The sequence below is a fragment of the Eulemur rufifrons genome, chromosome 29 (genome assembly GCF_041146395.1).
Source record: "Eulemur rufifrons isolate Redbay chromosome 29, OSU_ERuf_1, whole genome shotgun sequence".
In the NCBI taxonomy this organism is placed as follows: domain Eukaryota; kingdom Metazoa; phylum Chordata; class Mammalia; order Primates; family Lemuridae; genus Eulemur; species Eulemur rufifrons.
Genome location: NC_091011.1, coordinates 19430232 through 19457769, shown reverse-complemented (window position 1 = coordinate 19457769; position 27538 = coordinate 19430232). Strand labels below are relative to the sequence as shown.

The window sequence follows — 27538 nt, the reverse complement described above, 5'->3', positions numbered from 1 at the left end:
TGTGGGATTGCTCTGCCCAGGGTGTTTCTCCACAGAGGTGACTGTGGCCACCAGGTGAGGCTATCAAAGCAATGGTCATTGGTGTCCAAGCTGTGGGTGCTTGCTCAATTCAGGTCCAGGTGAAATGGCAGCTCAAAGCTGGGGAGGGGGCCCCCGGTGGAGCACTGGGCCTCAGGGCAGTTCCATGGGCCCAGCGGCAGTGGTGGAGACTCAGGTCTTGGGGTTCAGGCACAATGCTGGAATCTTGGGGGTGGCATAATTGCCTCGTCAACTTCTCCTTCACTCTGAATGTCCCGTGTCATTTCTCTGGAGTTTTACAATGTTCTTTCTAAGAAGAGCCATCCATAGGTGGGCACATACCTACAACTTTTTTTTTTTTTTTTTTTTTGAGACAGAGTCTCACTCTGTTGCCCAGGCTAGAGTGCCATGGCATCACCTTAGCTCACAGCAACCTCAAACTCCTGGGCTTAAGCGGTCCTTCTGCCTCAGCCTCCTGAGTAGCTGGGACTACAGGCATGCGCCACCATGCCCAGCTAATTTTTCTATATACATATATATATATATATATATATTTAGCTGTTCATATAATTTCTTTCTATTTTTAGTAGAGACTATTGCTCAGGCTGGTCTTAAACTCCTGACCTCGAGTGATCCTCCTGCCTTGGCCTCCCAGAGTGCTAGGATTACAGGCATGAGCCACCACGCCCAGCCTACCTACAACTTTTGATCCTCTCTTTGAGAGCGGCATGCGGGCTGCTACTAGTCCACCACCTTCCCTCCTCCTCCAACATGGAGGAATTTTAAATGCATACTGCTAAGTGAAAGAAGCCAATCTGGAAAGATTACATACTGTATGATCCCAATATATAACAATTTATAGAAAGCAAAACTTTAGAGAGAATAAAAAGATCAGTGGTTGCTGGGGTTGTGGACAGGGGCTAGGGGTAAACAGATGAAGCACAAGGGATACTTTAGGGTGTTGAAACTATTCTATATGATACTGTGATGATGGATACATACCCTTATGCATTTGCCAAAACCCACAGAACTGTACGATACAGAGAGTGAAACTTAATGTAAACTATGGACTTTAGTTAATAATAATGTACCAATATCAGTTCGTTAATTTTAACAAATGTATCACATTAATTCAAAATGTTAATAGTAGAGAAATCTATGTGGGGGTTGGGGTTGAGGTTCAGAGTGTAGGGAAAAAACTAGGGAAAAAAGCAGAATGTCCTCAAAAAGAAACAATGAGATGTACAACTAACCTCTTAACAGAAAGGAGGTGGAGATAATGGAATGAAATTTTCATAACAATGAGAAAAACAAACAAATTTAAACATTTTCCAATCTTGAATTCTATACCTAGACAAACTAACCTTCAAAAAATGAAGGTGAAATGAACATCTTCAGATAAACAAGCAAAAATTACCACCAGGAGGTCCACACTAAAAGAAAATACTAATGGATCTTTGGACAGAAAACAAAAGATCCTATATGGAAGTTTGGATACATAGAAAGAATTCAAGAATTAACAGAAAAATAAACCATGTAGGTAAATTCAATTATTATTGACTATATAAATAATAATGATGCTGTCTTATGAGGTTTAAAAATAAATGTATGTATATATGTGTTAAAATATATACGTAGTATAGACACATGCATATATACACATATGTACATGCAAACATACATACACATACACATACTAACATACACACCAAAAATGGCATTTAAGCCAACAGGAGAGTAAATGGAGTTAAATTGTTATAAGACCTTCATATTATTTGGGAAGAAGTGAAGGTGTTACTTTACACTGGACTTCCTAAATCAAGAATAAATGTTTACTCTCTAGGGCAACCATTAAAAGAATGAAAAATACATATGACTAAACAAGTAAACAGAACAGGGATATGAAATAATAAAAAGCATTTAACAACCCAACTGGGAAAGAAGAGTATAAAGATTATAGAGCAGATGGAGCAAACAGAAAGCCTTGGTAAGATGCTAGATTAAAATTAAACATATCAATAATCACATCAATCATAAATAGATTAAATGATCCAATTAAAAGAGAGTAATATTTAACAAGATTTTTTAAAAGACTAACTATACACTGCTTATAAAAGAAACACCTAAAATGAAAGGATACTGAAAAGTTGAACATTAAAGAATGTTAAAAGATCTATGCAAACACTAACAAAAAGAATGATGATGTAGCTATATGATAGCATAAAAACAAGCTTTAAGGCAAAAAGATTACTAGCAATAAACAGGCACATTTCATAAAAATGAGAAGACTATATAACAGCTATGCACATAACTATACTGCATCAAAATGTTTAAGGTAAGTATTTAGAAAAGTAAAAGCAGATATAGACAAATCCATTGTTACAATGAAAGATTTTAACACACTCTTCCTCTAGTAACTGACATAAGCAAACAAAAATAATAAAAATCTAGAATATTTAAATAATGTGATTAACAAATTTTGCCTAATTAACATATGTAGAACTGTATGTATAACAAATGTAAAATACCCAATATCTTTAAATGAATCAAAAATAGAAAATATATCAGAACAAATATAATGAAAGAACTGTAAGATGTCCGTTTAAAAATCTATGAAACATTATTGGGAAAAATTAAACAAGAACTAAATGTTAGTATGTATCATGTTCTTTGAAAGATGCAATATTTTAAAGATATCAAAATTTTTATTTAATGAAATGGCACTTTTCCTTAGACTGAATAGGATAGAAAAATATATGGGATCCCCTAAAATTTCATCTAAATTTGGCGAGAAAATATCCAGAAAATAAGCTTTAAGGGGCACTGGGAGAAAGAATAGTTGAATTCTATATGTCTACTGTTGAGTCTAGCTCTTGTAACAAAATAGTTACAGTTGTTAAGAGGAAATTCATAAATTATTGTGAGGAAAATTAATCTTGACACTAATTATGAGAAATACATCATACGGATTCTTATATAGGAAAGCAATTAGGTAATAGATTAGATTTAATTAATTATAGTTTCAGTAAAGACACATAAGTATTCTTCAAATGCATATTTCTTTTATCAATGCCACATGAAAGGCAAAAGCTTTTCTGCAAGGAAATAACATAATTAAGTGTGTAACCTTTAATAGAGGAGAGTTCAAAGACCCTAAATACACAATAAAAACAAATTGGAAAGTGTAGATGTTTCACAGTGAGGCAGATCTAATTTTAATTAAATCTCCTGACCCTCAGTATCTTCATCTGTAAGAGTAAGTTAATAATACCTGCCTGACTGGACTGAAGATTGAATGAAATAAACTCCAATACTGAAGGCTGGCATAAATTTATCTCACTTTCTTAACTCTCATAGAGCAATATAGTTAGGATATGCAAATCTAGACCACCCTTCTTAAATATCACAATTAAGCTTTGGCTAAGAAAAATACCCCACAGGTGAAAATTCTGCTGAGTCTCTGAAATGTCACTTTTTGAATTGCTGGTTAAAAAAAAAGCTCCCTAATTTAGACACAAATAGCAGCATTGATGTTCTGCTGTGAAAATGTAGAAAACTGACTTCTGTTCTTGCTACCCGATGAGATTGCATCACAGTTCTGCAGATACTGGCCTCATACTAAGTATATCTGAGAGCAGGTCAAAATTTATTCACAAGAAACAAACAAGAGAATTTTTAATCCGTCTGAGCCCTCGAACAAGTTTTGTTTCTGAAATCAGAGATGAGTGTAGATATTTTAAAGTAAATTATTTATAAGGATTTATAAGAAATTATAACACTCCTTGTGAGCTAATTTTTGATTCTATTTAGTTTACATGTAGATAATGTAAACTATATTTTAATTATATTGTTGCCACAATAAGGTATTATCAAACTAACAAGGGGAAATCAACTAGGAGACTGAGTTTACATAAGTAACAAGATACCATATCAGACAAAACCTTTAGAGAAAGAAGCTGGGATTTATAATAAAAGAAGCTGCATCTATTTCTAATAGAGAAAACATCAAGTACCCTTAGAAAGAAACAATTTTGGTGGCCTCTCTCAGTATTATAGATCAAAGGCAAGCCAGTACCTCCTGTTCTTGAATGGAAGGTGTATTTGGCTTGACACAGATTGTCCTTTCTCTGACTCTTAGAGTGTGAAATGTGAAGTCCAGTGAAGGGGAACCAGGAAAAAATTTCATAGGAAACCAAGAGTTTCCGGGGTAGAAACCTTTTTTTTTTTGAGATTTACCAATATTTGAACATATCTAAGAAACTAATGTAATCCTAATTTGGGGAAACTGGTAGACAGGACCCCGAAGAGCTTGGAAAACAAACATATCATACAGACAAAAGGACTCAGGACTTTGAACTAGGGAGCTCACTCAATACCAGAGCACCAGAGTCTTTTCTTAGAAGAAGGTCAGTTAGTTCTTCAAGACAGCATGTAGTTGATGCCGAAACTCTTTTGACTTGACCAGCTATCTTAGCACTATAAGCATACTATGAGACAAAAATGACCATAGTTACATAAAAGAGAGCTCTGCCACTTGTAAGTCCTGGTCCATTGAGTATGAAGCACACAGCAGGCATCTATGACTGCTGTGAAGGTTTCTGTGTTCAGTAAGATGAATCTGAGTTCTTTACGGCAATACCCACCAGGTGGTCTTCTTAAGTTCACACTTGGCCTCAGGTTCATTCAGAAAGCTTTAGGATAGGAAACATGACTTGTCAGCAGGGCAGCTTCAGATGGTTGTCTTCAGTAAGGGTCCTCACAGAAGTCCATACAGCACCCTCACCCCCAGGTGACAGCTCAGGGGCAAAGAAATGTCATGCACATCTGGTAGATGCAGAAGCCACCCTGGCTTAGGAGCTCCATAACTCACAGAAGCCTCCGTAAAGGAAATGCCAATTAAAAGAGTCACTTCACTCAAGAAAGCCCAATGTTATAGGATCCCCCTCAGGTAGATCTTAGTTTACTTACAGTTCCTTCCAGTCCAGATGCAACTAGACAACCATCAAACAATATGCCTAGGAACATCATGGACACACTACATTAATGGGGTTTCCAAGGGAAGAGAGCTAGAAAGTTAACAGGAAATCAAATTCTCATGTAGAAGGGAAGAGTGTTTTGTTAACAGCAATATAGTGGCACCTGCCATAGTACACAGAACCTCTCATGGTTACAGGATCCTCCAGATTTAAGCAGTCTGACTTCTGGCTCCAGTGGTGATGCTAGAACATCTAGTACTAATCCTTGCCCAAATAAACTGCCCATGATAAGAAGAGAAACTCCAAGGATGGTGGAAGATATTCTTGTTACAAGAAGGATGAGGGCGTGAGGTCATATCAATTTAAATATTCAAAGAAATGTGAACTTATTATGTACCCCAAACAAAGAACCAATTATACAAGGAAAGAAAATTAAACTGATAACCAGTTATGTATAAGCATATCAATACTAATAGTTGGACTCTCATAGACAATTGGCCTAGGCAAAGAATTTATGAAGAAGACCCCAAAGGCAATCACAGCAACAACGAAAATAAATAAATGGGACCTGACTAAATTAAAAAGCTTCTGCACAACCAAAGAAACTGTCACGAGAGTAAATAGACAACCTACAGAATGGGAAAAAATTTTTGCATGCTACACATCCAATAAATGACAGATAACTAGAATCTATTTAGAACTCAGGAAAATCAGCAAGAAAAAATCAAATAACCCTATCAAAAAGTGGACAAAGGAATGAACAGAAATTTTTCAAAAGAAGACAGAAGAATGGCCAACAAACATATGAAAAAATGCTCAATATCTCTAATCATCAGGGAAATGCAAATCAAAACCACAATGAGATATCACTTAACTCCAGTGAGAATGGCCTTTATCAAAAAGTCCCATAACAACAAATGTTGGCATGGATGTGGAAAGACAGGAACACTCATACACTGCTGGTGGGACTGCAAACTAGTGCAACCTCTGTGGAAAGCAATATGGAGATACCTTAAACAGATACAAGTAGACCTACCATTTGATCCAGCAATCCCATTATTGGGCATCTACCCAAAAGAACAAAAGTCATTCTATGACAAAGATACCTGGACCCGAATGTTTATAGCAGCACAATTCACAATTGCGAAGATGTGGAAACAACCCAAGTGTCCATCAATACATGAATGTATTAATAAAATGTGGTATATGTATACCATGGAGTACTACTCAGCTATAAGAAACAATGGTGATATAGCACCTCTTGTATTTTCCTGGAAAGAGTTGGAACCCATTCTACTAAGTAAAGTATCCCAAGAATGGAAAAATAAGCACCACATGTACTCACCATCAAATTGGTTTCACCGATCATCACCTCAGAGCACATTTAGGAATAACATTGATCGGGTGTCGGGCAGATGTGGGTGGGGGAGGGGATGGGTGTATATATACATAATTAGTGCAATGCGCACTGTCTAGGGGATGGACATGTTTGAAGCTCTGACTCAGGGGGGTGGGAGGGCAAGGGAAATATACGTAACCTAAACTTTTGTACCCCCACAATATGTTGAAATAAGAATAAAATAAATAAATAAATAAATAAACGTATCAATACTATCTCTTCTGGAAATAATTTACATCTCTATCACTTCTGAGTTTACAATCTCCTTTCTGCAACTATCAATTTCTATTTCCTTAGTCATAACAGTCTGTCCTACATCAATGGAAATTCCTTAGTAATAAAATTAGAACACATTATAAATTAAAATCCAGCTACCAAAATTAAGTTGCAATTTCTCAGTGTCTTTTAATGATAACATCTGAGGTCTTATCACCCCAAATACTCTAGGTTTCTACAACAGTCTCATAATTTTTTCCTTTGAAATGTAGCTAATCCTTGGCTCCTTAACCCCCATTTCTGAGACAATATGTTTAGGAGACATGAACTAATTTTAACCTTAATCTATGAAAAATGCAATCAATAATAAAATCTTAGAATACTCTCAGAGAAATAACTTTGAATCATCCCTCTGTTAGCACGAAAAAACCAACACAGAAACAAACAAAACTCTACACATTGGTTAAGAAAAATATAATAAAAGTCTAGAACACCCTTTTAAATAACTAGAAAACTATTAAGGCAATATGAAACTTATCCAAAGAGCTTCTTAAATATTTTCATTAGCACCATTGAATTAATAAATTTGCTTGCAATGAAGTGATGCTCATTAAAAATCTATTCTATGCTGGCATGTGCAAATAATGAAAACCATAAAATAATTTCTCTATTATAACCTGAAAGGGGACAACTATTAGAAGTAAAGCCGAAGGAATACTTTAAACATGCAGTACCAATCGAGGTTATAATTTCATGCTTTGTAAACAACTGGAAGCATGAGGCTTCTTGGCAGAATTTCTCCCTTCCAATGTGGAACATTATTATTATCATCTGTGTTTGTTAGGTGGAAAGCAGTTCTAATGGAAAGTCTCAGTATCATGAAATTTCATCAAAATTTTGCATTTACTCTCTGATTCCCCACTTCAGTTTCTTGTCATTAGTTACTCAGTTGTTTTGGAAACAAGATATGGCCTCAATTCACTTAAGCAATATCATGATTAAAGCTCTCAGAAATTGTTCCCAGTAAAATTCTGCTCTTCAGACAAAATGGCCAACATTTAGCTGGATTAGAAATAGAAACCTCCTGCCATGAAGAGTAGGATTGGCCCTTATCATGCTGTGGATCTTGGCACTCAGAATAATTCCTAGGCAACAGAAAATCTACAGATATCATCTGAAATACCAACAAGAACATTTGTGAATTAAAATGACAGAAAACATCTTTTACACATTCAACAGTAATATTAATAACTCTCAAACTAACCAATACACTAATAGAATTATATTGTTTTTTCAAATCACACATTTACATAAACTTTATAATTATTCCATATTTTGAAAATCTTTTAGGGCATAAATGCAATATTTTGAAATGTGTCTATAGAAACAAGCATGTACACCTCACATTCAACTCAAATTAGTTAAAAATCATCTTACCTGTGTAAAAAGTATAAACTGAGCAAATTGCCAAGGAAGCATAAAAGCAACATTGGAAAGACAGAGTGCAATGTAATTCTTTCCACAATTGTTCGAGGTCCTTAATAGAGAGAATGATACCAATAAGTTTTACCATAAAAGTAGCCTGCCACTGAAAGAAAGACTATTGCAAAATGATAAAATCTAAATGATCCCCTTAACTTTAATATAATACAACAAGATATAGTTAACTGTTAAAAGTTTATTAGAAAGAACTTAAAATACCTTTAATATAATGTAATAAAATATAGTTAACTCTTAAAAGTTTACTAAAAAGAACTTGGACTATAAAAATGCCAAGCATACAACAATCAAAATTAGAGTTTGAACAATATTGTAATTTACCATTAAATAAAATATTTTAAATATAAAAGTTCATTTTCCTTTAAATATGCATGACATTACAAGTTTAACACTCCAGCAAGAAAGTCAGAAAATAGGACATGATGCTGACCCTGCATGCCTTAAGAAATTCAGTTGAAGTACTGCATGTTGAAGTTTAAATTGCCCATTCTGCATAACTAAGGTATATTAATACCCAACCCCTTTTACCACAAAGGACTTTACTATTTTTTCGAACATGAAAAAAGAAATGCAAAAATTTTGTGTAAGTAATAAAGCTATAACTGTTCTTTTTATAAAGATTGCATTAGATTTCGATAAATCCTTGTAAAACAGTACATAAGTTTTCAAAAGCAAAATTTTAAATGTTCATATCGTTTAGTAATATTATCACAAAATATCCACTAAGCACTCAGTAATCTTTATTTTATCAAACAAAAATTACTTTCGGCTAAGGTTCAGAGTATAGCACATGCCCTCTAGAACACAATCGTAGATGTTTTAATTAAGACATTGCATACCATGAAGCCCCTGACTGCCCAGAATAATATCACTTCAAAAAAAAAAAAAAAAACAAAAGAAAAAGAACCCATCTTCCGAGGAATTTAACTGGGAATGAATGGGGTGAGAGGAGAATGGGCAGCCTCCTTCACCATAATCTTTGAGAGAAGGCAATATGTAGAGCAAAGATATCAAAATCTCAATGGGGAGCAGATTCCCAAATCCAAATTCAATCTCAAAATATACCTGTCAGGTGATAACAAATCAGGAATTAGCTTACTCCTTTCTCAAGGTATGTAGCCACCCAACTATGCCACTATTTACCTTCATTCAATTAGCTTCATATCAGCACCACAAATACCTGCATGGCAGTGTGTGAAGTGCTCTGTGGTTAAAGAGATAATTATGGCATGGTCCCTGTTTCCAGTGGTACTTTTAAATATATGTAAGTGTGTATGTAGATATTTGTATGTGTGAATGATTACAAATTTACACTTTCAAGAAAGAAAGAAGATATACACACAAATGACTTTCAGGTAAGGCAAAATCTGTCAGGGACTAACTAGTAAGTAAAGTACAAGGTTCCTCAGATTGGAGGAGACAGTGACCACTATTGCAGTCAAGGAGCAATCTTACTAGCATTCTATGAAACTTATTTCTATGATAAAGTTATTTATAGTATTCTACTATTTATGTGTTTTGGTTTTTTTTTTTTTTGGTTTGGTTTTTTTCTCAGACTTCTTAAACCTCTGAAATGCTTATAAACTTAGTCCCAACAAAAAATGTGTCAAAAAAACAGTTGAGATGAAACTCTGGTTGAACTGCTGGAAACATCAGTTGCTCAGCAGTGCCTCACAAATAAGTGAATATATATATATTCCTTTATCCATCTAACCCAGCATTTCGCAAATTTATTTCACTTAGAACGCTTTTTCCATGGCACATACATTTATGCTCCATTAAACCCACAGGTTGGAAAACAATGAGTAAGAGTACATAAGCTTTGAAGAAGAAAAGTAAATGTTTCTCAAAAATCTTCAAATCTTTGCAAACTATGTAAGAACACACACATTTTAATTTATTAAAACATGGTGTAGTTATCTCCAACCTGTAGTCTAGACTCTTAAATGGAAAGCAATTTTTACATATCAATTTTAAGTATTTTTTAACTGTATACTCTTCATAACTTTATTTTTTAAATAATTAAAATAATAGCCTGTTTGGAAATTATAACTTAATAGGTTGAAGCATATTTTAATAAACTTAACTTATAACTTATTTGGCTTTTGTGATAAATCAAAATTACCTGAGAATGAAAGTTAAAACATACATCTGAAGTACAAGGAACGGATATGAAAAACTTTCTCGGAGAGGTGGCGTCCACATCACACGGGTGGCCTGAAATCAATAAAATGCTCACTTCATATTATGTTCTATTACAACAAACATTGTTAATTTAGAAACCAGGGGTGTGACTTATTTTAATAATTTTAATATTAGGCTTATTAGATCCATTTCTGAGTGCCTGGCATAGCTCCTCAGTTTTGGGAGCTCCCTTAATGCACAGGGCCATTACGTAAAGAGTGATGATTACTCCAAAAACAAGTGAACAATATATCAGACCAAGCAAAAGAAAACTCCAGGGACAAACAAGCTGGTAGGTATAGGGGTTGTGAGGATTCTAGGACTGACAAACCAGATCCACATTCCAGCCTGGCAGGTACGACCCTGTCATCCCAGGCTTTGGGATATATACATGCCCAGAAAAATACTCAAACAAATGTTACCTAGGGCATTCGCAAACACCAAGAGAATTTATACATAACAAGTTCAAGTGAGTATAGATACACAGTACAAGTAGTTAACATTGCCTCTGAATTTGCAACATTTACTTCAAAAGGGTTAAGTATAAAATTTGAAAACAACTAGACGTATTTGGGAATCATAAATGTGATACATGTAATGAAAGTATTCATTAAATTTTCATTAAAGTTATTTCTAAGATATATGGGTCAGAGTATTCATAAAAGTTTTCTATCGAAAATTCTAAAATTCTAGAAAGAATCCAAACTCTTATTACTTTATAAGAGTCTTAAAATTTATTGCTTCTCTTCCAAGAAACTAAAATTGTAAATATTGGAAGATGAACTATGCCAGTTGTCTGACATACTGAAAGAAAAAGGCTTGTCTTTATATCAACACATTGCTGAATAACAATGCATTTGTTTAAGTTAAAATAATATATTTAAGGCACTTTATGTATAATTTTTAAGACTCTTTTGTCTAGCTGACTTTTAAAACTTAACCCAACAGTAACAGATAAAAAGACTTCTACCCTATATAACCTGTGCCATAACATATTAATATTTTGCTTCCCAAAGCTAGCAGTCAGATTCTCTCTCTTTTTTACTGTCATATCCTCAGCATCTAACAGAGTATGGCACATCACATGTACTCAAAATTTGTTAAATGAATCCGTCACATTCAAAATAAGTTTCTATGAGCTCTTTTTAGGTGGACCATGTCCCATTGGGCTGAATTAGTTCATTTCCATTTTGAATTCAGCATTTTGTGTTATTTAACAGGCAGCATGATGTAATAGAAAGAAGCGAGAGAGCAGGTGGCCATGCCTTAACTGTATGCCTATTGTCAGGGCCTCTTCCATCCTCGTTAAAGGGTATAAAGTTTCAGTTAGGCATTAACACTGTATTAATAATACTGTTTATACACTTAAAGATCTGTTAAGAGGACAGATTTCATGTTAAGCGTTCTTACCACAATTTTTCAAAAAGTTAAATATTTAGGTTTTAGACCCAGACAGCTGCAGAATGAGAAATCTAGCTTCATCAGGTAGTGAATGTGGAATCTTGGATAAGAAACTTAATCTTTTTAAATTTCAACTTCATACCTTGTATGGTGAGGATAACAATCACCCCCTAAAAACGTCTGGTAGGAGTAAATGAGATAATATATGTAAAGTGCTCAAAATCAGCAAGCACAGTATTTCCTGTTTCCTATAGAATATGTGTATACGTATATATTTACTAAATATCCAGCAAGATATTTCACATTTTAAATTCTAGTTATTTAAAAATTTAGATCAACATGTTTAAAATATCAACTTACAACGCAGGTTCTTTAAAATATTGTGAAGTCATAAGTAATTTGCAATTACATATTGTTTTGATAAGTATATTTCCTTGTTCTTATATAGCCCCTTCTATTTCTTAAAAATTATTTTCTAGAAAACAAACCTCTCCATGGTTGAAAAAGTAGCACAGTACTGTGATCAGACCACCTAGTTGAGTCCCACTGTAAAAAAAAAAAAAAAGCATACAAAACATAAAATCATAATTCATATAAAATATAGTGACTTCTTCACAAAATTATCTCATATTTTAAAATCATATTGTTATATATTTAAAGCATTATAGTATTAAACCATGTTAGTAAAAATTTCAAAATACCCATGTAGTTAATGTTGAAATCCTAAATGTACAAAGTGTACATATAAAGTAATCTTAATTTTATGATCTATTATGTCTAAAATATTTTATAAATAAAATATATAAGGTATGAACATAATATGATTTTTAACAGACTAGCATTTCAGAATATTCACAAAGAATGTAAATATTCTGAAGATAAATTTTTGTCTTTTGAAATTAGATGTAAATGAATGAGAGATGAAGAGTCTAACAAGTTTCATTTAGCAGTAACTTGGAACTGTCTAAGCTACTGCAAATATTCTTTTGTTGGGTCCCAAAGAAGCAATAGTATAGCATATAAAAATCAGAACAAAGATGACTATTAATCATCAAAGAGTAAGAACTATTCCTTTAGTTGCCTTTTGGTGATGGTGTGTGTCTGAGTGGGTGTGTATGAAAACACAGATGCTCACACCCACATGTGTGTAGTGTTTCTATGCCTCCCTATACACTGCCTCATGCCTCACTTCCCATAATCTACCACATTCTAAGCACCATGCAAGCAGGTTCTCATCTGTCTTGTTCATCACTGTATGCCCAGCTTCACCCTTGAAAGACTATAAATATTGGTTGAATGAATGAAGGAAGGAAGGAATGAGTTAAAAAAAAAAAAAAACACAAGCAGAAGAATGCTAATGGGAAGTGATTTATCATTAATAGATTATCTCTAAAGGAAATTCAAAGGATGCATTTCAAAAAAGAAGAAATTGAAAGGAAGGTGTGAGAAGCAAGGACCAACTGTACACACAGGAACTGAGAACATATGGATAAATCTAAACAAGACTTGACAACGAAAAGCAATAATAATCATGGCAGCTGTTAGGGGTAACAGGAGGAGTACTAACCTGGTAATAACATGTAAGATGGGAGAGGATATTTTGAAGTAAAGCACTCTAAAATCCCTTGTGTTCATTTTAGATTTGATCAATTTATATGTGTATGTTACCATTTTAGGGTTAACCACCAAAAGGATAGAAATAGAATATCTACCTTCCAAGTTAGTGCCAGTGGGAGAGGGTGGTCAGGGTAAGAAATACAAAATTCACCCCTCCCCCCTCCATTCCTATTGCTTTTGTTTCTTATATGCCACAGTTTCCAATCACCTCACAGTTTTGGTGACACTTTGATATTTGTATATGTATAAATCTTTCTTAAAGACTAGAACCTAATAATGTATTTGATATTCCAGAACTGTGTAACCAATTTAGAGAGATTATCACCTCTTGGGTAGCTCTTCCAGTAAAAAATACTGATTTTAAAAAGTTTCAGTTACTGTTGTATAACATTTTCCACATCAAATACAAACTATTTTCAAAAAGAGAACATTTTTAAGCCTGCCAAAATAATCTCAAAGTAATCCTCTTCCCTCAAAATACTTTACTGAGCTTATATATATAATTTTTCCTATATGGCATATAGAAAAATACATAAAATTTCTAGCTTATAGAACAATTATGAAGTGAACATTCATATAGCCACCATATAATTAGTTGAAATGGAGAAATGAATGCACCCTGAGTGCCCACTCTCCATTCCGAGAGACAGCCACTATCCTGATTTTTGATATTATCAATATGACCACCTCTACATACATTCAAGCTATGATTTACTTGCATCTGTTTTTAAACTTTACACAAGTGGAAATATGCAGTATTTTTAAAATTTTGTACCTGTATTCATTCATTCAAAATTAAATTTGTAAGATTCATCATGTTGACGTGTATAGCTGTGTAGTTCATTCATTCTTATTGTTGTATGGTATTCCACCATGTTAATAAAACAAAATGTATTCATTTCTCTGTTAACAAACATTTGAGTTGTTTCCAGTTTGAAATTATTGCAAATAATGCTGCTATATTCTTCTACATATTTCCCGCTGTGCAAGACTTTCTTGGGATTACATACTTTAAATTAGAATTACTGAGTTATAAGGTATCATCTATACATTCAACTTTTCTAGACAACATATGTTGTTTTTCAAAATAGTCGTACTAATTTATATGTCTACCTGTGGTAGATGAAAGTTCCCTTACTAATCTGTTAGATGTGAGATGGTATTTCCTTATGGTTTGAATTGGTATTTGCCTTATAACTAATGATGGTAGTCAACTTTAGGTATGTTTATTGCCCATCTGGGGTTCTTCTCCTAGGAAATGTCTGTTCATAAATATTTTAGCCATTTTTCTAGCATGTTGTCTGTCTTGTTTGCCTTTGTATTCCTGCTAGAGTGTAAATTTCACAAGGACAGAGATTGTCTGTTTTGTATTCCAAGCACCTAAAATAGTGCTCCTGGTCACAATAAGCTTTCAACAAATATTTGTCAAATTAATGAATGTAATTTCTAAATACTATGTTGGGAATATGCTTTGCAAATTTCTTCTCCCAGTTTGTGACTTATTTTTAATTCAATAGTGTCTTTTGGAAAACTGAAGTTCTTTTCATCAAATTTATCAGTTTTACCGGTTTTTTCTTCATGGCTGGATTTTTGAATCTTGTTTAAGAAATTCTTTCTTATTCCAAGTTACTGATGATATTATCCTATATTTATACTAAACAGTTATAAATTTGTCTTTCATACTTGAGTGTTTAACACAACTGAGATTATTCATATAGCTCCAATTTCTCTTCATTAAATATGATGTCCTAATTGTTCCAGCACCATTTATTAAGAAGCTTATCTTTACCTACCAATCTGCAACATCTACTCTGTCATATATCAAGTCTCTTAAATGTACATTTCTGCTTCTGACGAATAAAAAAATATGTTGGAATTTTTATTGGTAGAGCACTGAACTATAAACCAATTTGGGGACAATTGTCATCTTTTTAATATTGAGTTTTCAATCCATGAACATGGCATCTGTCTTCATTTATTTAGATTTTACTAAAATTATTAAGTTTTAACAATTTTACCATACAGGCCATAAATATCTTTTGTTAGCTTTATTCTTAGTAACTTCATGTTTTTCATACTATTCTAAGTGGCATTCTTTTATTTTTTTATTTATTTATTTTTTTTTGAGACAGAGTCTCACTCTGTTGCCCAGACTAGAGTGCCGTGGCGTCAGCCTAGCTCACAGCAACCTCAAACTCCTGCGCTCAAGCAATCCTACTGCCTCAGCCTCCTGAGTAGCTGGGACTACAGGCATGTGCCACCGTGCCCGGCTAATTTTTTTCTGTATATATTTTTAGATGTCCATATAATTTCTTTCTATTTTTAGTAGAGACAGGGTCTCACTCTTGCTCAGGCTGGTCTCGAACTCCTGACCTTGAGTAATCCACCTGCCTCGGCCTCCCAGAGTGCTAGGATTAGAGGTGTGAGCCACCGCGCCTGGCCCTTAAGTGGCATTCTTTTAAAATTTCATTTTCTGTTTGATGCTAGAGTATAAAATTTATAATTTCAGTATATTAATTTGATATCTGATAACACTGTAAATTTTCTTATTTCAAATACCTTATCCATAGGTTTTTTTAAATTTTCTACATATACAATGTGATCTACTTTTAAGAACACTGTTTCTCTTTTTTTCAAGTTTTCCAATCCTTATCACTTTTTTTTTTTTTTTTTTTTACTTCACTGTGCTGGATAGGATGACCCCTGGTATAATATTGAATATGTCACTAGTTTTTATTGATTCTATGCTAGTTTTTTTTTTTAATGTCAGAAACTTCCTAAAACAAGGTGTATATATATTTGTAAATCTCTACAGTGACATAAGTCCTATGAAAATTCAGTAAGTACTTGTTAGAAGTTTAAATATAGACTTTTTATATGTTGTGCAGTTCAAGAATAACATTGTAAAGAAAGCTGATGATTCAGTTGGGAATATGTTTCACTGAAAGAAACAGAAGACCTAACAAAGGCAGCTTCAACAATATAGATATTTATTATATTATTCAACAAGAAAATGAAAAGTAGGTGTTGGCATCGGTTCAGCAGCACAAGTACTCCCCCATGGTCACAAGATAACTGCTGCAGCTCTGGGCATCACAACCAAGTAAAAGCAGGACGAAAGAGAAGAGATAGCTAATTCTGTCCGTTTGTGAGAATGGCAAATGCTTTCCTAGGTGTAACCAAAGCTGACTTCACATTATTTTTCACTAGCAAAAGCTGGCTCATACAATTATCCTAAGGAGCAATGGAGTATGGGAGCAAAATATGTGACCATCATAATTAATTTCAATGTATCACCTGAGACTGTTGCACTGTTTCTGCAAACAAAATTGAGGTGCTGTTATCAAGAAGGATAAGCTAGCAAATGCAAGTGTCTGTCACAAGTGATATACAGTTTCTTGTACTGCTTTCCTAATTTCACCTTTACAGAGAATGCAATTAGAAATAATCTGCTACTAATGCTAACCAAGGATCCCCTCTAATGTTTTAATAATTTTACACATGAAACTAGAAATATTTTCATTAAAACCTGTGTTAAGGGCCGGGCGCGGTGGCTCACGCCTGTAATCCTAGCACTCTGGGAGGCCGAGGTGGGCGGATCGTTTGAGCTCAGGAGTTCGAGACCAGCCTGAGCAAGAGCGAGACCCCACCTCTACTAAAAATAGAAAGAAATTATATGGACAGCTAAAAATATATATAGAAAAAATTAGCCGGGCATGGTGGCACATGCCTGTAGTCCCAGCTACTCGGGAGGCTGAGACAGGAGGATCCCTTGAGCTCAGGAGTTTGAGGTTGCTGTGAGCTAGGCTGACGCCACGGCACTCACTCTAGCCTGGGCAACAGAGTGAGACTCTGTCTCAAAAAAAAAAAAAAAAAAAACCTGTGTTAAGAAATCTTAATAGTTAAAAAAAATATCCCTGCATGATAAAAGGAGGCCTTTAAGATATTAGTGACATCTCCAATTTCTGGTTACATATTAGTTAATCTTCTGAAAGATCAAATAAATCCACAAACTTTCCAACTATTAATCAACTAATCTCACTAATTATCATTTTAATTAAATCAGCAAATATCAGCTAGTCCCCATAATCCCATTGAAAGATCTTTTAATTCAGTAGTCTTACCTCAGGTATGTACCATACATGAAGAACAAGCCCATCATTAGTCCATTTAAAATAAAAATCACACCAACATAAAAGCAAGCAGGGTCTCCCCATCCTTTGAAAAGACACAGATTATTCAGCATTTAATGAATAAATGACTATAATGCAAGTGGGCACAATTATCTTGGTGCTTTGTAATCAAGAACTCATGAATTTGCTGAAAGCATTTGCTTTCCAGATTGCTGCTGTCTTTAATAGTAACTTTAATACTTTACCCTTACGTGAGATTATTATTTAGTTACACTTATACTTTATTATTTAGTTACACTTATTCTTTATTATAGATACATTTATACTTTCCCCTAATGAAGTATTGTTACACTGTAATGATTTGCTGAGGTTTCACATTTAGTTGATGCTATTGTTCAGCATCTGGAACTGTCAGTAGAGCCACTTGATGAATTATGAGAGAAAATCCATTCATTGTTTTTATCTTTCGCTAGGCTCTAGGATGAGTACAAGGTGGTCCTGATCTCAAGGAGCAGCTTTAGTCTGCATGAAATGATCCAGTTATTTAATCAATTATTATGTATAACTACAATTTTAATATATCCCATATATAAGATTGTATTATAACACATATTATGTGCTTTATAATCACCATCTGACATAATTCTCAGAACAAATTTATGAGATTAGTTGGTATGAGAGTACTTTTCTTATGGTTGAGAAAACAGAACACAGAAAACTTAAGTAGCTTGTCAAAGGTTATTTAGCTCTAACTGGTTGGAGCCAAGATTTAAAGGCTAGCCCTCCTGATTCCTTCTACTTCTCTGCTCACTCCTTGAAGTCTGTTCTGATTACTTCTGTTGTGTAATGCATCCTTCTTCAATTCTGGGCCACCTTAGGCTCTGTCATATGCTCTTTTCTTTTCTTAGTCTGCATATTCTCAAGAAAATTCTTCCACTTCTATGGCTCCAATTATCATCTATATACAGATGATTCCAAGTCTATATTCAGCCCAGAATTTTCTCCTTATTCCTATACATATATATGCAGGTAGCCACTTGTTATCTCCTCTTTGAGGTCTCCCAGGTACCTCAAACTAATACAGCTACAATGACATGCAGCAATTCAAACCTGCTACTTTTCAAATGTTTCCTATCATTCAAAAGGACTCACTTATTTAAGCTAGAAACCAAACTGGTTACATGACTCTTCAATCTTTCACCTCTCCTATCAAACAATTACCAAGTCTTATCAGTTATACTTCCAAAATACCTCTCAAATCCAGGCATTTCCCAGTTATCTTTCCTGCAATTCCTTGCTAAGAATGTAATGGTCTCCTATCTGGCCTCACTGAACTCACTTTTGTCCTTTACTAATATCCTTTCCATATAACTGACAAAATATGTTTTTTAAATACAAAGCCGTTAAAATTCTTCAATGCATAAAGTAAAAATCCTTAACCAGTGTATAGCCCTTCATGATCTTGCTTACATTCCCAGCATCATTTCAAACCATTTTTCTTTTCTATCTCTTTCTTCCAAGAATTCTAGTCTTCTTTCAGTTCCCTCTCACCTCAGGACAGTTGAATATGCTAGTCTATATTAAAATACTCCTCTCTTGCTCCTAATCTCAACAACCTTATTTTCTTATTTGTAACATCCACCACACTTTTAACTGCTAACATCCCTCTGTGATATAAACTCTATGAGGGTAAAACCCCATGTCTACTTGGTTCATCTCTGTGTCCCATATACCAAACACTAACCTATTGCTTACTGGAACGTAATACCATATGTGTCCACATATAAGGTGATTATTTTCATCCCTCAGGAATTATACCTGTTCGCTGATTGAGTCATCACAAAGTCTCTCACTTTATGAGGCATTTCTCCACTCCTTTACTGTATACAAAAAAAGTATAATTGCCCCACAAATTTCCTCATGAATTCTATTTTAGATGTCATAAAGCTCATCTGAGGGAATCAGTAAAAATGTAAGAAAAATATAGACTTATAATATTCTAAGAGTTGAATGCTATCAAAACAAGTCTATAAAAACATATTTATAAAATATAGTATGTAGTCATGTTAAGAACCAGAAGAAATGAAAAAACAACTGTGTTAGTGTTATGTAAGTAGACATGTGTGGCTTTGAACAAGAGTCTCAAGGGATAGCATCAAAAAATGCTGAAAGGCAAATATCTATTATCATATATCTGATTTTTAAATATGTATACATAACTAAATTAATATATTAACTATTACAAATAGATATTTGACTGTTTAATCTATTCCCCAAATTTATACATGGAAGCTACCAAAAATCTTATCTTTTTTGTATTTTCTCACTCTGAAATAGAAGGCTGACTTATACTCAAGATTGCCTTACATTGGGGAATGTTAGTACTTAAATTAAATTCCAAATTTATACTTAAATATATAAGTACATAGCCTTCTCAGAAAACTACTTTAAAGTGTAAAATACTCATTGAGCTTAATCAGTTCTAAAAAAATTCGAGTAGTTTATAATAATTCTTAAAATGAGTCATAACATTATAAGATGTTTATGAAAACACTAATGACAGCACAGCGGCACTTCAGGAAGAAACGTGCCTTCACAGCTTTGGACTTCATTAAGAGGTTCTATTCTGGTGACATTCCAGCAGGTCTTAGTTTCTAGCCCAAATAAATTCATTATTCCCATGAATGTGCGATACCAGGAGGCTATGATTACCTAAAAAAGATAAAAAACAAAGAGATAGTGGAGGAAATTACCCTCTTTTCATAATAACCATTATTCCAAAATACTGTATCATTTTATAATATGATGGTTGCTTTTGACATTATCAACTTTGACAAATTTAAATCATTTCACTTAGGAATCAGCCATTTTAAAATTATATATAATGCTTCTATGTATCAAATATACATTTTATATATAGTAGACAACTCTATTAATATATTAATAGTAACTAAGTCAATTAAAAAGTATATAATTAAAATATCAATGGTGATTGAGAGAAAAATACAAAGATTTACAGAAACATTTCACATTTCATTTAGATCCTTGGATTTATTTTCTTCATAAAATATATGAAATATGTTATTAAAAACTACTGAAATAGAATGGAATAAAATAGCTCCTGTGCCCATTAAAACTTTGATCAAACAGAAGATTTAATTAACCAATTCTTTCCAATCAGCAATCCATTTTTAAAAGTTCAAAGACAAGAGGAGGGAAGATGGCGGAATGGTGGTGACCTCCTGGATTCGTGCTCCCAGAGTGGAAGGCATGGGTCTCGGACTGCCACAACGCTAGAGGTTCACTCCCCCACAAGAAAGGCGGTGTGAACCCATGGAGAATCAGCGGGGGACAGAGAGAGAGTGAGAAAGGACTGAGGTGATCGGGAAAGAAATCACGAAACTCTGGAGAGTGCGGGACGGTCATTAGAGAAGAGAGCGCGGGACGGCTGTACCCACCTCACCATAGAGTGGGGTGGGTTCAGCCCCACAGGAAAGCATCTTGTTCCCCCTCTGACCTCCACACCCACTTAATTGGGGAACTGCCTTAAGTCGGTGCAGAATCCCCACGGGAGACGTGGGGCTCTGCACAGAGGAGACATTGGCGGGAGGCATTTTGGACCCTGGAGCGCTGTGCCCGGCTGAGACACCTAGCAACTGTCTCCTATACGTGGGCGGCGGGGCTGCCTTGGTCCCTGCGGTCCCCGCTCGAGCAGACTCCGATCTGTCTCGTTTAGGCCAGCGGCAGGATTCTCCCGTCCCGGCTCCTCTGGCCTCTGCCAGTCCCTGAGCGTTCAACCCCAGTGACAGTGCTGCAGACGGGTGGCTGCCATTGTCGGGTTTCGCAGCCTAAACACTGCTGAGCGATTGGGTACCGGGCGGCTCCCTTCCCTAGTCCACTGACCGACTAGGAGCTAAGCCTTTGTGTGAACACTGAGTGGTTCCCCAGTCAGGAGAGAGTGGAGCATGGACCTTGCGGACATTGGGGCAGGGCAGACCATCGCCCGCGGGAACTGCAGCAGCTGGGGCACTGGGCGAAGGAGGGCGCCGCTCCCCTTCCCCTATCCACTGTCTTTCTCGCAGAGAGCGGCGGAAACCACCTCGGGAAAGGAAGAGGAGCAGCACCCCCAGCGGAGGTAGCAAAATCCTGAACAACACGCGAAGGGCTCCCCCTAGCGACAGAGGAGGCAGCTTACCTGGCGCTCACGGCATGCCCCTATCCAGACTAAAGCTGAAAGAAGGAATCTTAAGGATTCATCCAGATGGGAAGGGCTCAGCGAAAGAACTCTGGAAGTATAAAGAATCAAGATGAAACCTCGCCCTCAAAGAGGATTACTAGTTCGCCACCAATTAACACAAACCAGATTCCAAATAGCAACATGTCACAGGAAGAATTTCAAACATGGATCATAAACACGCTGAACATTATGCAAGAAAAAATGGGTAATCAACATAAAGAAACCACAAAAAAGATCCAGGACTTGGAAGAAAAATTCACCAAAGAAATCGAAATACTGAAGAAAAATCAAACTGAACTCCTGGAAATGGAGAATTTATTCAAGGAGCTACAAAACACAGTGGAAAGTCTCAAGAGCAGGGTAGATCAAACAGAAGAAAGAATCTCAGAGATAGAAGATAACACTTTCCAATTAAATAAAACAGTCACAGAGTTAGAGCAAAGAAACATGAGAAAAAAACAGAGTCTACAAGAAATGTGGGATTATGTGAAGAAGCCTAACGTGAGAGTTATCGGCATTCCTGAGGGTGAAGAAGACAATAAGCAAGGGTTGAATAAACTATTTGAAGATATAATCGAGGAGAATTTCCCAGGCCTAGCCAAATCTCTAGATATACAGGTTCAAGAAGCTCAAAGAACCCCTGGGAGATTCATACCAAATAGGAAGACACCACGTCATGTAGTCATCAGACTGACCAAAATATCCACTAAAGAGGCCCTTCTTCGAGCTGTAAGGAGAAAGAAACAAGTAACATACAAAGGAAAGTCCATCCGAATCATGCCAGATTTCTCAACTGAAACCTTACAAGCAAGAAGAGATTGGGGCCCCATTCTCACTATTCTGAAACAGAATAATGCCCAGCCTAGAATCCTGTACCCAGCTAAGCTCAGTTTTATATATGAAGGTGAAATTAAGACATTCTCAGATAAACAAAAACTCAGGGAATTCACCAAGACAAGACCAGCTCTCCAAGAAGTACTCAAAACAGAGTTACACATGGTCCAGCACAAGAAGGACCCTCGAATGTAACACTAACCAAGAGATAAATATAAAAACCCAGTTATCATAATGGCTCAAGAGAGAAAACAGATCAATGAAATTCAACCCAACTTGAGGAAAAGCAATCTGTCTCACTTATCAGTTCTCTCATTAAATGTGAATGGATTGAATTCCCCATTCAAGAGACATAGACTGGCCCAAAGGATAAAAAAATATAAGCCACGTATCTGCTGTCTTCAGGAAACTCATCTAACCTGCAAGGATGCATTTAGACTGAAAATAAAAGGGTGGAAATCAATATTCCAAGCAAATGGAACCCAAAAGAAAGCTGGCGTGGCCGTTCTAATCTCCGATAACGTAGTTTTTAAATCAACAAAAGTAAAGAAAGACAAAGATGGTTACTATATACTGGTGAAGGGTACAATTCAACAAGAAGACATAACTATACTTAATATATATGCACCCAACCTAGGTGCACCCAGATTCATAAAGAAAACCCTACTTGATCTGAACCAAATGATAGATAACAACACTTTAGTAGCCGGAGATTTTAACACACACCTGACAGTTCAGAACAGATCCTCCAAACAAAAAATAAACAAAGAAATATTGGACTTAAATACAACGCTCGATCAAATGGGCCTGAGTGACATCTACAGGACATTCTACCCAAAAACCACTGAATATACTTTCTTCTCATCAGCTCATGAGACATTCTCCAAGATTGACCATATCATAGGACATAAAGCATGTCTTAAAAAATTTAAAAATATAGAAATTATACCATGCATCTTCTCAGATCACAGTGGAATAAAAGTAACAATGAACCCTAACAGAAATCCTCACTTCTACTCAAAGTCATGGAAGCTAAATAACCTTCTCCTGAATAATCATTTTATAAATGAAGAAATCAAGTTGGAAATCAAAAGATTCTTTGAATTAAATGACAAAGGAGATACAACGTATCAAAATCTCCTCCTGAGAGGAAAATTTATTTCCATAAACGCCTATACCAAAAAGACAGAAAACTTACAAATAGACAATCTAATGAATAGACTCAAAGAGCTGGAGAAGGAAGAACAGACTGATCCCAAATCCAGCAGAAGGAGAGAAATTATTAAGATTAAATCAGAACTAAATGAAAAGGACAATAATCAAACCATAAGGGAGATTAATAAAACCAAAAGTTGGTTCTTTGAAAAAATAAACAAAATTGACACACCTCTGGCTAGACTAACCAAGAGCACAGAAGTAAAATCTCTTATAACCTCCATCAGGAACACGAAAGGAGTAATCACGACTGATGCCACAGAGATACATGATACCATATATGAATTCTACAAAAATCGTTATGCACACAAATTAGAAAACCTGGAGGAAATGGACAAATTCTTAGAAACACACAGCCTTCCCAGGCTCAACCAGGAAGAAATAGAATTCCTAAATAGATCGATATCTAGATCTGAAATTGAAACAGCAATAAAAAATCTTCCCAAAAAGAAAAGCCCTGGACCAGATGGGTTCACACCTGAATTCTACCATACCTACAAAGAAGAACTGGTGCCCATCCTACATAATCTATTCTCCAATATAGAGAAGGATGGGATTCTCCCCAACACTTTTTACCAAGCCAACATAATCCTGATACCAAAACCAGGAAAGGATGCAACTAAAACAGAGAACTATAGACCAATTTCTCTTATGAATATAGATGCAAAAATTCTCAATAAAATTCTAGCAAATCGAATCCAAGTGCTTATCAAAAAAATAATCCATCACGACCAAGTGGGCTTCATCCCAGAGATGCAGGGATGGTTTAACATACGAAAATCTATAAATGTAATTCATCACATAAATAGAAGCAAAAATAAAGATCATATGATCCTCTCAATAGATGCAGAAAAAGCATTCGACAAAATTCAACACCCTTTTATGATAAGAACACTTAACAAAATAGGCATAGATGGGGCTTATCTAAAAAGGATACAAGCCATATATGACAAACCCACAGCCAACATCATACTGAATGGGGAAAAACTGAAAGCATTCCCACTTCGAACTGGAACCACACAAGGCTGCCCACTGTCCCCGTTACTTTTCAACATAGTATTGGAAGTCCTTGCAAGAGCTATCAGGCAAGAGAGCAGAATCAAGGGAGTCCAAATAGGGACAGAAGAGATCAAACTCTCACTCTTTGCTGATGATATGATGTTATATCTAGAAAACCCCAAGGTTTCAACCAAGAGACTACTGGAATTAATCAATGAATTCAGCAAAGTCTCAAGATACAAAATCAATACACACAAATCAGAGGCATTCATATATGCCAATAACAGTCAAATGGAGAACCAAATTAAGGACTCAATAACCTTCAAAATAGCAACAAAGAAAATAAAATACCTAGGAATATATTTAACTAAGGAGGTAAAGGACCTCTATAGGGAGAACTATGAAACTCTGAGGAAGGAAATCGCAGAACATGTAAATAGGTGGAAAACCATACCATGCTCATGGATCGGTAGAATCAACATTGTTAAAATGTCTATACTGCCCAAAGTTATTTACAGATTCAATGCAATCCCTATTAAATTACCAACATCTTTTTTCACAGACATAGAAAAAATAATTTTACGCTTTGTATGGAACCAGAGAAGACCCCGTTTAGCAAAAGCAATCTTAAACAACAAAAACAAAATGGGAGGTATTAATTTGCCAGACTTCAAACTTTACTACAAGGCTGTGGTTCTTAAAACTGCCTGGTACTGGCACAAGTGCAGGGACACAGACCAGTGGAACAGAACAGAAAATCCAAATATAAAACCATCCTCATATAGCCATCTAATCTTTGACAAAGCAGACAAAAACATACTCTGGGGAAAAGATTCCTTATTTAATAAATGGTGCTGGGAAAACTGGATATCCACATGTAGAAGACTAAAACAGGACACACAGCTCTCACCCCTCACAAAAATCAAATCACGGTGGTTAACAGACTTAAACCTTAGGTCAGAAACTATTAGAATTCTAGAAGAAAACGTAGGAAAGACTCTTACAGACATTGGCCTAGGCAAAGAATTTATGAAGAAGACCCCCAAGGCAATCACAGCAGCAACAAAAATAAATAAATGGGACCTGATCATATTAAAAAGCTTCTGCACAGCCAAAGAAACAGCCACGAGAGTAAACAGACAACCTACAGAATGGGAAAAAATTTTCGCATACTACACATCAGATAAAGGACTGATAACAAGAATCTATTTAGAACTCAGGAAAATCAGTAAGAAAAAATCGAACAACCCTATCTAAAAGTGGGTAAAGGACATGAATAGAAATTTTTCAAAAGAAGATATAAAAATGGCTAGCAAACATATGAAAAAGTGTTCAACATCTCTAATCATCAGAGAAATGCAAATCAAAACCACAATGAGATATCACTTAACTCCAGTGAGAATGGCCTTTATCAAAAAGTCCCAAAACTATACATGTTGGCGTGGGTGTGGAGAGATAGGTACACTCATACACTGCTGGTGGGACTGTAAACTAGTGCAGCCCCTGTGGAAAACAATGTGGAAATACCTTAAACAGATTCAAGTAGACCTACCATTCGATCCAGCAATCCCATTACTGAGCATCTACCCAGAAGAACAAAAGTCATTCTATAAAAAAGACACATGCACCCGAATGTTTATAGCAGCATAATTCACAATCGCAAAGATGTGGAAACAACCCAAATGCCCATCGATTCATGAATGGATTAGCAAAATGTGGTATATGTATACCATGGAATATTACTCAGCTGTCAGAAATAATGGCGATATGGCATCTCTTTGGTTCTCCTGGAGAGAGCTGAAACCCATTCTATTAAGTGAAGTATCCCAAGAATGGAAAAACAAGCACCACATGTACTCACCAGCAAACTGGTTTCCCTGAGTGCACATTTGGGATTAACACCAATTGGGTATCGGACAGAGGTCGGGGCTGGGTAGAAGGGATGGGTGTATACCTACCTGATGAGTGCGATGCACACTGCCTGGGGAATGGACACGATTTGAAGTTCTGACTGGGAGGGATGGGGTGGGGGGAGGGGAGGAGTGCACACCTACATGATGAGAGTGATGTGCACTGTCTAGGGAATGGACACAACTGAAGCTCAGACTCAGGGGCATGGGGAGGCATGGGCAATATATATAGCCTGATCTTTTGTACCCCCTTAATGAGCTGAAAAACAAACAAAAAATAAAAAATAAAAAAAATTAAAAAAAAAGTTCAAAGACAAGAGGAAAAAATAGATAAATTTACAAATACAATGCTCATGTCCAAGAGATTTTTAAAAAATAACTTCATACATTTTAGAAAAATAATATGAGATAATTTGGAAAAAATAAAAAGATAAAGAGTTGAAAAGAGAGAGTAATAACCACTGACAGCTAACCACTTTTAGTACTTAGATGGTCATCCTGCTAGTCATCTCCCTAGGCATTTAAAATATGTAACAGAGTTACTTGATATTACATAATGAGAATATATCATAGATGTTATTGTAATATACATCAATAAACATCATAAACATCTTTCCATGGCCAGTAAGTGTAGATTGACTATTTTATCACTTTATTTTAAAAAACTATCATTCTGCTAAAATTTATAATCTCTATTCTTATAAATTTATCATATGTATATAAAAAAAATTACCACATTAAATATGCTGCTAAACCTAGAATTATACTCCCTTCTGGGATGCAGCTTGATATAGAAGGGAAAGCATGGCTTTGAAGTCAGAATTGAACTTAAATCCTGACTCTGCAAGTTATAGTGTCCATGGACTCAAGTAATCCTTCAACCTCTGAACTTCAATCAC

At 35.3% G+C, this 27538-nt stretch overlaps 1 protein-coding gene across 1 annotated transcript in view; it reads right to left on the bottom strand.

The window, feature by feature from the left end:
- The window catches only part of DPY19L2 (dpy-19 like 2), a 132914-nt gene that overhangs the window by 72855 nt on the left and 32521 nt on the right, over positions 1–27538 (bottom strand). The window contains exons 5-9 of the mRNA XM_069461860.1: positions 20036–20156; positions 17436–17529; positions 12183–12240; positions 10235–10326; positions 8047–8146 (exon numbers count right to left, since the gene is read on the bottom strand). Of these exons, the coding sequence (XP_069317961.1) occupies positions 8047–8146; positions 10235–10326; positions 12183–12240; positions 17436–17529; positions 20036–20156 (465 nt within the window). The remainder of the gene's footprint in view (positions 1–8046; positions 8147–10234; positions 10327–12182; positions 12241–17435; positions 17530–20035; positions 20157–27538) is intronic.